At 51.9% G+C, this 12,853-nt stretch overlaps 1 protein-coding gene across 1 annotated transcript in view; it reads left to right on the top strand.

Moving 5' to 3' along the window:
* Galnt9 (polypeptide N-acetylgalactosaminyltransferase 9) overlaps window positions 1-12,853 on the top strand; it is a 70,283-nt gene that overhangs the window by 30,827 nt on the left and 26,603 nt on the right. Inside the window, exons 3-4 of the mRNA XM_021644956.2 lie at window positions 9,881-10,047; window positions 11,446-11,620. Coding sequence (XP_021500631.1) covers window positions 9,881-10,047; window positions 11,446-11,620 — 342 coding nt within the window. The remainder of the gene's footprint in view (window positions 1-9,880; window positions 10,048-11,445; window positions 11,621-12,853) is intronic.

Genomic DNA, 12,853 nt, shown 5'->3' with positions numbered 1-12,853 from the left:
GCTCTTCTGCTCCTTCACAGACTACCAGGACATGAGGCCTAGATAGAGAAACTCTCAGCATCTCCCTGATGCCTGAGCTCAGGGCTCAGCACCCTGACAGAGATAAATGAATATTGGGTCTGTGTGCAGCTCCTCTGCTGCCCAGGGGACCTAAGGACTAGAGCTCTGCCAAGGAGCTTGCTGAAGAGGGCAGGGCTGGGAAGAAGATGAAATGAGAAGCTCAAGGAGGTGCCTCACCAGATCAATGGGTACAATGACGGACAAAAAAGGAATGGATCCCTCTTCACGCACACTGGGTTCTTCTGAGTCTCAATCTTTAGGCTCCTTTTGAGATTTCCTTCTCTGCCCACAGCCTGCTCTGTGTATGGGCTAAGGTAGTAAAAGATGGCTAAAACCCAGAGTCAGCCCCAGGTGACTGTGAAGGCCCGGAATCTGGAACAGTTCTCTGGGGCTGTGCTTGAACCAGCTCCCAGGATGATGCCTGGGCTGTGGGGATCCTCTAAGCGGCAAAGCGGAGACTGCACCTCCAGGATTATTCTGGTAGCTGTGCTATTTTTTTTTTTTTTAAGTCTCAAAATAACCTTTTTTTTTTTTTATGTGTGATTCTTTTATTTTGGGGCATTTTTTTGAAATTCAGAAGTTGAATTATTTACATCCTGAGACAGACCCAGGAAGCTAGCTGCTGCCTTCAGATTTGAGGTTGTACAAAGGTTTATGACCTGCTTTGAGGGAGCCTGCTGGGTCCCTGTTGTCTTTCTCACGGGGTTGGGAGGGTGAGGAAGAGCTATGAAAAATGTGGGTAGGGTCCTGACCTGGACAGTCCACCTGTATCAGAACGTCGGCCACTTATCTTGCCAAGAAGCAGTGAGCTCTTCCTGCCAGACATTTCCACAGTGGGCTCTCCATGATGGACATCCCACAGTGGGCTCTCCCTGATGGACTTTCCCCTCTCAGTGAGTAAGCCAAGGACAAGTTTGTTCAGAGCTTCATCACTCAGCTCTTGGACCGTGTCCTCCCATGTGTGGCAGAAGCCCTACTCCAGGTGAGGCCCGAGTGCCAGGACTGGCCAATCAGAGCGTAGGCATGATGGGAACCAGCCCAGGGAGACTGAGCCAGGAACACGTTGGAGCTATTGAGAAACGAAACAGAAACAAGTGGGACACCCGAGCATGCAGGCTGATGGGCAAGAGTTGTGGGCAGGCTTTGAGATGATGCCGTGGAGGCACACCCATACCTCCCAGGGGTTCAGTCCTTTCATGTCCTGTTTAGCCCTCATGTGACAGCACCACATGAAAGTCCCCAACCTAGAATCTTGGTAGAACCCTCTAAATTCCTGTCCCGCCTCTCAGAACCACGGGCAAGAAATGGTTGAGTCATAAGCGAGGAGGCTGCTGTGTACAGTCAGTGGTAGGACATCCGGTGAAGAACCAAGGTGAACACGTGGGCTATGATGTCAGTGGTGTCTGTGAACATTGCCTCCTCAGCAAACAAAACACCCAGTATTTAGTGACAGGTGTCTGTGGGTGGCCAAGTGGGAAAACTGATAATTGCAAGCTCAGTCCAAGCTCCCCTAAAGCTTTCTCACTATGATTTCCTCAAGGGCTTCACCTGCAGTCATGGCCAGAACATGCCTGTAGGACTGAGGAGCATGGTTGTCAGAAACTGGGCTGCAGGGGTATGCACGTGTGTGTGTGCGTATGTGTGTGCGTGTGTGTGTGTGTGCGTATGTGTCTGCGTGTGTGTGTGTGTGTATGTGCGTGTGTCTGTGTGTCCCAGCGCCCACAGGTGCACTGTCCACTCCGATGCTTCCTGGACTCCTTTCGTCTTGAGGTGGACAGCTTTTCTAATTAAGCAGCAGCTTTAATTATGGCACAAAGCGTACCACATAGATGTCTGTTACGAAGCCTGCCCCTGGGGATGACGAAAGGAGGCCGGTAAATCCAAATTAAACAGTGTCATCAAAACGAACAACCTTCCTCAGAAGCCACAGCCATGATGTCCCTTGTCTCATGTTTGCAGTCTCCATGCATATTCATCGTCTGAGCTAGGAACAGCTTGGCTGTCAGCTCTGATAAGTGCAGACTGAGAGCATGGCAAACAGAAGGCTGAACTGGCTCCTTGGATCCAAGCTGGCAGATAGATCTGCACTGTCTTCTGGACAAACCCTGCCCCCATACCCTTGTGCTCTTGGTCCTTGTGAGAAAGGCAGGAATTTTGGACACTGCAAGTGTCAGGGAAACTGGGGTTCCCTGAAGACATGACCCATGATCAGTGTTCTGTGGCACATGGTTTTCTCTGTTTTGTTTTGGTGTTGGTTTTCTGGAGGGTCTCCTCATGTAGTCTAGGCTGGCCTGAATTTCTTGCCTCGGCCTCCTGTGTCCTGGGATGACAGGTATGTGCCATGGATTTTGGCCCTGGTTTTTACTAGGTGTGGAGATGTGGGCAACAAGGCCTTGCCCTGACTGCACAGCTAGTCCTTACCAGCTCTCTCCTCCTAGGCCTACACTCCGGTAGGGCTGTATAGGAGAGCTGGATGGCCTTCCAGCAACCCAGCAACTATCTCTGGTGCTCTGGACCTGTAGCTGACACCACAGATTAGAGTTATGAAGCCCAACCTGACAGTGAAAGCCACCGTCTTTGCATTCTCAAATGCAGACCACTGGATTTGTAGGGCCCACGGAGCACAGGGCTGGCCCTAGGCTTCTCAGCAGGCAGAACTGAGAGGACACAGAGTACATTAGCTGTGGTATGCCTTCAACCTTAGGCCTGCAGTCCAGCTGTTCCCCTTTCCTGCTGTGTGACCTCTGACCAGGGCCCTGTAGGGGGTCCTGAGCTAAGACAGCACAGCTGCTGAAAGTCAACAGAGGACAACAAGAGGTGAGCTGGTCCAGAGCATAATGTGTCCCCTGGACCTGGGAGATCTTCCAGCACCAGTGACCCCAGCAGGGTTGTCACTGCCTGGGGGACAGGGGCCGTGCGTACATCCCTGTGGAGCTAAGGGAGGCTGCCTGTCCCCCACTTCCCTCAGGTGGTGACCCTATGACCGGTCTGAGGCCCCTTCCTGAATCCCTTGACAGTGGGTAGTGTGAGAGTGCCCTGCATTTGTGCGTCCTGCCTCTGACATGTTGAGATGTTTGTGCCACTTTTCTGGGCCTGTGAGACGAGGGCTGGTGGGGGCCAGAGTATGTGGGCTTGCCTTCAGCTTTTCAGTTCTTGCGGCTTTCAGTCTTTGCACATGGAAACGTGTCTGTGGTGTATGTGTGTGTGTCTGTGTTGTTGTTGTTGTGTGTGTGTGTGTGTGTGTGTGTGTGTGTGTGTGTATGTGTGTGACTCTAGGGACAGGCACTGTGTAAATACATGTGCCTCCACAGGTCAACAACATGCCAAATTAAGGTTTCTTTGTGGGATGTGTCTGGGTCTCAAGGCAAAATGCTATGTGTACATGTGTGAATGCGGACATATGGGGAAATGTATGCCCATCTGTGTAAATGTGTGTGCCTGTGTATGTATGCGTATGTGTGGACTTATTAGAGGCAACATGGATGAACTGAGTCTGTGAAAGGCAATTGGAAACGGGAGGGACCCCCTAGTTTCTGGATCCTTGCTGCCTCTTTCCTCCGGCTAGTGGGAGTCACTGCTCCCCTGCTTCTTAGATGACAATGAGAAGGCAGTGGCACAGGCGGCTGCCTAGTTGAGGGTTTTGAACTCACATGTGTTCTGCATGGATGAGTGTGTGTGTCACAGCAAGGCAGGAGCCTGCCATGCAGCGTGGCAACAGCACTGTCCCCAGGGACCCATCTTCCAAGAATCTCCCTGTACAACATTCCCATAAATGAAGGCATAGTTTCCAAATGAGCAACTTTCTGTCTGCTGAGGCCCGGCCCAGCGTGAGACATGGGTCCTATTGTCTCACCCAGGCGGCTCTCAGAGACATGCCACCACCTCCCATCTTGTCATCCCCACACCCACCTTTCCAGGGCACAAAGGGCAGCCCCATGCATTTCCATCAGCATCTCTGGAGAGGTGCTCAGACTCTTGGAAAGTGTGCTGCTCCTCCCTCTCTCTGACAGGATTCCTCCCCGCCACCCCATCTCCCTGCTGTGAGCTGCAATCTCTGCAGCACGAGGTCCTCTTCGTGCATTTCTTAGCCTCGACTACCTCCTCACCTAGCTCATGCTCAAGCATGGGTTTCAGAAGCCCCACTGTGTGCCAGCAAAGGGAGGGGACACAGAAGCCCCACTGTGTGCCAGCAATGGAAAGGGACACTATCCACAGAAAAGCCGTGGTGGGCCCAACCTTGGGGGAAACTAGCTGGTTGATTGCTGTCCGTCAGTCCTCATGGTTGAATACACTGCTTTGTTCTGCTGGGGGACAGCTCTGCACTCTGCCCAGGTATAGGAACAAAGCACATCCACTACCTCCCAGCACTTGGCGGGTCAGAAAGGCAGTGTGGCCAGCCATGAGAAGACCTAAGAACTGGTTTATTTCCTCTCCAACAGGCATGATGCTATTGAAGGTGGGAGGAGTCCCTGTTTTCCATACTTTCTGGGGCATGGAGTCACAGTTTATTTTCCTCTGTGACTCTGGGGTTCTGGGGTCTCCAATGGTTGTGAGCATTGTCTCAGCCCACACAGTACCTCTAGAGATCCCAAAGTTAGGAGTGGGCACTGAATGGTCTGAGAATTACCTCCTAAATGCTTTTCACACATGTAGTCCAGAGAACCACACTGACTCCATATTGTAAAGTCATCATTTGTCTGAGGAGGAAAAGGCTACCTCCAAGGCACATGACATATAACTCTTGTTTGGGCTGGGTTATTTATTTATTTATTTATTTAGGGTTTTCAAGACAGGGTTTCTCTGGGCAGCCTTGACTGTCCTGGACTTGCTCTGTAGACCAGGCTAGCCTTGAAGTCACAGAGATCCGTCTGCCTCTGCCTCCTGAGTGCTGGGATTAAAGGCGTGGGCCACCACACCTGGCTTTCACCTAACTTTTTGTAACACACAGTAGCAAGGATATTTGTCGGACCCACATCAGTGACCTTAAGGAGGGGGCAGGACTGGGGTGGAATGGGTCCAGCTCTGTGTCATATCTGAGCTTAATGGAAAGGACACCCTATTAACTTCTTTAGTGAAAAACTGGATTCAAAATGGAATAGGGAAGCTGGGAGATGAGGGGAAAGGCTCAGGGTGTGTGTGGCAAAGAATGTGAGGTACGAGCCGACAGCTACTCATTTCTGTTATTTGTTGGGTGTTTACAGAACACATATCACTATTCTGTCTGTTGTCCCTGTCTCATTTTTGTTTGTTTGTTTTGTTTTGTTTTTGTTTTTGTGGTTTTTCTGTGTGTTTTTTTGGAGACAGAGTATCTCTGTATAACAAGGCTGTCCTGGACTCACTTTGTGGACCAGGACAACCAGAAATCCTCCTGCCTTTGCCTCCTGAGTGCTGGGATTAAAGGTGTGTGTCACCATGCCTGGCCTCTCTTTTTATTGCTGTGCATTTGCCTCTGTCTCTGTCTTTCTCTCTGTGTGAGACTCAGCTCATGTTTATCTCTGACTCTGTCTTTCATGGAGAGAATTACAGGATTGGGTCCAAGCCAGAATGAAGCTATTTCCCACCATCTCTCCTGGGGTCTCCTGGCCTTGAGGCCAGGTTCTGGCATGAGGGGGCCATCTCACTACTGCTGGACACACTTTTATCAGTGTCTGGGAAGGGCCCATTCCCCTTCCACTCCTGGGAGACCCTGGCCCTTCTGCAGGTGATCAGGGGTCCAGTGGCCTGTGCCCGCTTCCCAGCCCAGTAGATGGCAAATGGGGGGAAAGTCTAGCCTTCCTCAGTGAAGGCAATGTGTTTGTAAGAAGAACATTGCTGCCACCAGTAATGCTGCCTCCATCCCTGAAGGAAAGGCAGTGAGCAGCGGCTGAGCCTCTCCCTCTTGACAGCCCTCACTAGATTGAGGGCCAAAGACAGGACACTCTTAAAGCATACAACTTAGTAAGCCAGTCATGCCTGGTGAAAGGTTCTTTGGAGCCAGTGCCTATGCCAATGGCCAGGCCATGGGCTTCTAGCCAACTAACCCAGAAACAGAAGAATTGGTAGTCCATCCTGACCCAGCCAGCTACTGCCTCCCAATAGCACACGGTAGTAATTTTGCAGATGCTCAAATGGTAATTGGCCTGTATGTCCACCATCATCCCTCTCATGAAGGCCTAGTGGAGAGAAGACCCTGACAGAGGAGGCACGTGGTCGTGAGTTCTGTGTGCTGGGTTAGAGCTGTACATCACTACCCTCAGAGCAAACCAGCCACCATCTCACTGCAAAAGATCATCCCAGCCGGGCTGGTTGACTGTTTCCACCCCTCACAGAGGGGTAGGAACGATTACAAGATGACCACGAGTATATAGTTTCTTCCTACAACCTGTTGTATGCAATTCTGCGGTAATTGCACGTGGCCTCAGGAAAGGGCTAAAGTGTGTAGGCTGCGTGAGAGAGGCCCCATCTGAAGCTGTGGAAAAATCGACATCCCTTCTAGCTGAAGACGTTCCACCGTGGCCGTTTGAGGCTAGCACTCACAGCCCTGTGAGTAACCTGTGCTCTCTAGGAAAGCCCAGCTGGTTCTCCAGAGTGTCTGTTAGCAAGATTGTCTGTTTGTGGTTAGGTCCTGAGGAGGTGAAGTAGACATTACTTATATCCTGCATCCTCCTCCAGGGAGGAACTTTGGCAACAATGAGAGCTGGATAAGGGATAAGGGACTAGAATGATGGGCGCAGGGACACAGTGGCCTGTAGGTGGGCTGCAGAAAACAGTTGCACCCCTCCCACAGGCAGGTATGGGGTCCCTTTGGTGTGGCTGCAGCTCCTGCAAGCCTGCTGGTTTCCCCCTGATTTACATGCGCTGCAACTTCATGAAAATCATGTGTCCCTACTTTCTCCCTCCACGGATAAATGGACCTAGGTCTTCTTGTCAGGAAGCGTTTGTCTGAGTGATGAAATCGCCACGGCTGAGCACATGCAGCCCATATCAATGTGGAGCCACGCAGCAGTTGTCCCTTGAAAGTCGCACAGGCAGCCCAGGCTGTCTGTTTTTGCAGCCTGGCCATGAAGACAGCGACTGCAGGGGGAGGCTGAGTCCCTAACCATGTTGTGTACAGGGCATCCATCCGTGCTCCGCTCCTGACACTGATGTCTTGGGTTTGAATCCCCGCAGCTGGGGGAAAGGGCCCTCATCTCTAACAGGGGTGTCTAGGGTTCTTGGGCTGAAAAGACTGAGTCCACCAAGAGTGACAGTGAGCGAATACTGTCCCTGTTCTCGAGTGACACAACAGTCTCTTGGACTCTAACTCTCAGTCTGAATATGGATTGGACATTGCTGTTATTAGTGTCACAGGCTGATCTATGTCCCCCAATTTACTTTGAAATATTAACCTACGGGACTTCAGATGCTTCATTTGGAAGCAGAGCTACAATGTACGAGGTTAGTTAAGGAGGGACCCGCAAACCCCATGTGGCTGTGAAGAGGAGGAGGCAGAGGCTGGATGGGGGGCTGCCCGATGTGCACCCCCATAATTTTCTTTACCTATATAGACAAAATCTTATTTATTTGCAGGTTGGAGGGTCAGGCATGTCACAGCACACGTCTGGGAGTCAGAGGACAACTTGTAGAAATTATCTCTTCCCTTCCACTTCATGGGTCTTGGGAATTGAACCCAGGTTGTCAGATTGGGCAAGCGCCTTTAGGCGTTGGGCATTGGAACAAACAGGAACATTCCCAGGAGGTATTACAAACATGTCGTGTGGCCCCTGCAGTCTCTTGCCCCCAGCACCAGTGCCGTTCTGGATGCCGACGCTGCATCTTTGGCCAGACCCCCGAGCTCTCCTCCAGTCTTTCCCTCCTTAGTGATGAGGCCTGTAATGGTTTTGTCTCCCTCTGTATTATCCACCCTCCCATCCAGTGTCATCACGCCACCATTTACCCCTGCTATTCATTCACATTCCTGCTTCTGAGGGAGTTGCGTGGTACCACCCAGCATCTCTCTCCTGTAGCACTCTGTGTCACACAAAGGTGGGCGTGTCTAACTGAGCTGAACAGCTTTCCCATTTTGAGGAAGGAAACTTCATCTGCTTTTGGACGAGTCTAACAGCTTTCAGTGGGCTCCAACCCTAGTTTCACCTCATTATCTGAGTTTTGCCTCTCCTTTTATCCACTTCTTCTTTGTTGCTGTGTTGAGACAGGATTTCATTCCAGCACAGATTGGTCTGGAACTCACTCTGTATCTAGGCTGGCCTCAAACTCACAGTGATCCTCCTGCCTCGTCCTCTGAGTGCTAGAATTACCAGTATACCACCTGACCTCACTCCTTTCTTATTCGGATTTTATTTTGTGTTTATGGATGTTTTGCCTGCATGTATACATGTATATGTCTGTGTGTCACATGCATTCCTGGTGTTTTGAAGGTCAGAAGAGGGCATCAGATCCCCTGGAACAATAGTTGCAGATGGTAGTGAGCTCCCATGTCGGTGCTGGGTATCAAACCTGGGTCCTGTGGAAGAGCAGTCAGTGCTCTTAACTACTGAGCTATCTCTCTAGGGTCCAGGTTGGATTTTTTTTTTTTTTTTGAGACAGGGACTTACACATTCCAGTAGCTATGATAAATACCATGACCAAAAGGAACTTGGGGGAGGAAGGGGTTTTTTCATCCCATGCTTCCAGGTAACAGCCCATCACTGAGGGAAACTGAGGCCCGAATTCAAGCAGGGCAGGGACCTGGAGGTGGCAACTGACACAGAGGCCATGGAGGGCTGCTCCTTGCTGGCTTGCTTTCCGTGGTTCTCCCAGCCTGCTTTGTTATAGCACTCAGGACTACCTGCCCAGGAGTGGCACTACTCACAGTGATCTGGGTCCTCCCACAGCAACAGTCAATCAAGACAGTATCCCAGAGACGTGCCTATAGGCCAGTCTTGCGCAGACTTTTCACCATCGTGGTTCTCTCTTCCCTGACAACTCTAGCTTGTGTCTAGTTGACATGCAACTAGGCAGCACACTCAGGTTGGCTAGAGCCTGCTACGTAGCCAAGATGACCTTAAATTCCTGATCCTCCTGCCTCTACCCCCTTGGTTTTTGTTTGTCACACCTCCGTGTAGTTTTTCGGCTGTGTTTGCCTCTGTTCGAAGCAGGGCTTTGACTCCTCCCACTCCATCACAAGGCTCTCTGTCTCTGGTCCTGGGTTCCATAGTGCTCTGGTTTTTCCCCCTGTCCTTCCCTCTGCACTCCCAGAGGCTCGGGGCTTCCTCCCTGTCTTTCACTCTGGACCCTTGTGGTACCCCAAGCATTTGTTCCCAACAGCCAGGTGCCTCCTGTATACTATCCTTCCCCAGCTCAGCAGCCCTTATTAGACAGTCGCACCAAGCTGTTCTGAGCCCCGTGTTGCTGTCTGCCTGGATGAACCTCAGGTGACAGATGCTAGGTGGGGAAGATTCTACAGTATATGCAGGTTATCTAGGGCCCATTACCTGTTTCTCCTGCTCTGGACAGCACTGGAACAACACTGAGGAATTAGTGTGCTGGGCCTGAGCAGCACAGCTCCCTCCAATGGGCCTCATGAGCCCCCATGCTCTCCTTACCCAGCGGTTCCTGGAATGCCCAGCCAAGCATCCTTCGGTAGGAAAAACCTGAAGTGGGTGGGCACAGGCTCAGCATGTGAGAAGCAGCAGCTTCCAAAGGTTGCTCTCTTTCCTCTCATAGTATTTCTTGGTTTCCATAGTATTTCTTGCTCTTCTGCTGGCCTCAGGGTCTAGAGCCTCCAGGTTGGCCTCCCATAGGGACCACCCCAATCCCAGCAGCCCACTGCATCTCCTGACGGCCACCATACCTCCCACAGGTGCAAACAGATAACGTATTCTGAAGACCTTCCCCAGATCTCCGTGGTCTTCATCTTTGTCAACGAGGCACTTTCAGTCATCCTGCGCTCTGTGCACAGCGTGATCAACCACACTCCCTCCCAGCTCCTGAAGGAAGTCATCTTGGTGGATGACAACAGCGACAATGGTGAGTGCTTACCATGCCTTAAGGGCAGCGCACAGCTTTGCAGCTGTGGGCTGGCTCTCCGGGTGTGTGGGTTCCCGTGGCTGCCCCAGCCAAGGCCTTCTAACTAGGGGCTTGAAGCCATGGAATCGGCTCGCTAAGTTGTGAGGCAGCAGCTTGGAGGTGTGGCCTGGGAAAGCACCTGCAGAGCATCCTCTCATCTTCTGCTGATGGCTGCAACACTTGGGGTTCTGGGCTGTGACCCTTTGCTCTGTCTTTGTGTTGCTGCATAGACTCCACGGTGCCTCTTCTTCTCAAAGCTACCAGTGGGCCTGAATTAGTTACTCTTCGAAGTGCTATGACGTAGTGTCTGGCAAAGTCAACCTAAGGGACTTAGGGTCTGGTTTGGCTCGAAGTTTGAGGGTGTGGTTCACCGTGATGGGGAAGGCATGGCAGAAGGAGCATACGGAAGCTGGTCCCATCCACATTCAGAAAGCAGAGAAAGATGAGTGCTGGTGCTCTGTTCAACTGCTATTTATTTAGTCCTGGATTGCTGCCCAGGGGTGGTGCTGCCCACAGCGAGGATGGCCCCCGCCTCAACTGACCCAATCCAGACACTCCCTCATTTATCACTTTAACCATTTTCAAGTGTATGGTTCAATGATATGGAGGGTATCCACCACCTCAGAACGTTGGTGGAGGGTCTGTTGAGCCTCATTCTTTAGCTCAGGCTAGCTGGGGACTCATTACATAGCCTAAGCTGATGTCAGACTCACGGAGGGCCTTCTGCCTCAACTGCTTGAGTTCTGGGATCACGGGCATAGGCCACCATATTCTGGCCTCAGAACTCTTTCATCTTCCCAAACTGAAAGTGTTCTCACAGAAACCAGCTCCGTACCCGCCCCAGCATCCAGCACCTTCCCACTGTCCCTCTGGAGACTCAACACCTATAGACATCTCGCGAAGACAATCAAACCACACTTATCTGTTAGTGGCTGGTGTGTGTGGCTTAGCAGCGTGACCCAGTCCCTCCGTGTTGCAGCAGTATCAGCATGTCCTCTCTCATTATGGCCGAGTGACCCCCTTGTGTGGAGGGACCTTGCTGGCTGCCCCTCATCTGCACAGGGTCTTCGTTCTTGTTTGTTGCTCAGTGGCCAGTCCCGCTGCCTACACTGCGTCTCTCACTCTGATCTGAGTTGGTCTTACTTGTTTCTTCGCTACCTTTCCCACTGGAGAACCAGCTTCAGAGGACCTTGGTCTTGTCCTCTCATAGTCTTGCCAGCTTGTTGGCGCTCACCCAGTCCAATGTGACTTTACAGTACCTTTTCGAAACTCCAACTTGAAAGCAGGGCTCAAACCTCCCGGACGTGGCTCAGGCTCTCGGCGGTGCAGCGTGCTGACATACATGTCTTTCTCCTCCAGCGGAACTCAAGTTCAATCTGGACCAGTATGTCCACAAAAGGTACCCAGGCCTGGTGAAGGTCGTGCGCAACAGCCGTCGGGAAGGTCTGATCCGTGCCCGGCTGCAGGGATGGAAGGTGGCCACAGCTCCCATTGTTGGCTTTTTTGATGCCCACGTGGAGTTCAACACTGGCTGGTAAGGGCTGGGGTGTGTGAACACCTGGACATCCTGCGGGATTCGGATCAGACCACATAGGGCCGGGTGGGGCTCTGGGGGCTTCCAGAGATGGGCTCTGCTGATAGCAGTTAGGCATAAAAGGAAGTATTGTCTTGAGCTTGTGGGGAATACTAGATATTACTTCTTATTCAGGGAAAGCATTGGGCTCAAATGAGAAACCAAGGGGTTCCTGTGGCCAGGAAGTGAAAAAGCATCCCTGTCCTGTGGTCATAGGCCAGCAGGTATGCAAGACATCCATTACAGGACCAATCTCTACCTCTCCAGGATGGATTGGGACCCTGTAATCCACGGAGGCAGGGACCCTAAACCAGAGCAGGCCTTGGTAAGCCCAAGACATCCACAGGGGCTGAGTGACGACATAGAGCTCTGTACTGGGCTTTCTCATGCTCATTCAACAAAGGATGCCCAGAGGACAGTATCTTTTGTACAGCAAGTGACCCATACTGGGGAAGCCATGTCAGAGGTTTGGGACCAGAGCTGGCTCTTTGTTCCATGCTGCTAGGAAAGAGCATGTTCTCCTGCTGACCCTGGGCAGAAGCTGGGCAGACAGAACAGCAGGGAGCTTCCTGCTTCGGCAATGCCCTCCTACTGTGACCGGGGTCCCCAGGTATTAATCTGTCGGCTGTGCTGTACCTATGGCTGTGACTGGCAGTGAACACCTATGCCCTTGTTTCTCATGTGGAGAAGCGCCATTAGAATCCCTACTTGTGACTCCGCCTGGGACTCAGTTTCTCTGTGCTTGTCAAGACCCCCGAGTGGTACCTGCTATCACATCTATGCATGTCACATGAGCAACTGGGACCACAAGCCAAGATGCCGAGACCGCTTTAGGGCAAGGTGTCATGGGAAGTGAGAGTGGGTACTGTGGGGTGCAGAGAGCAGAGTAGGGCAGAGGGGAGGTGGCTTGGAATAGTGGTGCTGTGGGGCCAGCGCCACCGAAGCCCCTTCCTAGCTGCTGAAGATAATGGGGGTTTGTCTCTGCCAGCTCAGGCACCTGTGGTCAAGGCGCTTTGGGTGCATCCCTCCAAGGCTCTAGGGAGGGTCTTTCCCTCTCAGTTCCTGGTGGCCAGAGTGTGACTGCTCTATTCCTCCTCCACTGGCCTTCACGTGGCCGCCTGTCCCTTATTAGAACCCTGGTCACTGGCTCAGCCAGGAAGCCCCTGCCTTAACTTGAGCCTGCAGAAGGGTGGT

The sequence above is a fragment of the Meriones unguiculatus genome, chromosome 4, assembly GCF_030254825.1.
Source record: "Meriones unguiculatus strain TT.TT164.6M chromosome 4, Bangor_MerUng_6.1, whole genome shotgun sequence".
In the NCBI taxonomy this organism is placed as follows: domain Eukaryota; kingdom Metazoa; phylum Chordata; class Mammalia; order Rodentia; family Muridae; genus Meriones; species Meriones unguiculatus.
This window is presented reverse-complemented; position numbering and strand designations above follow the sequence as displayed.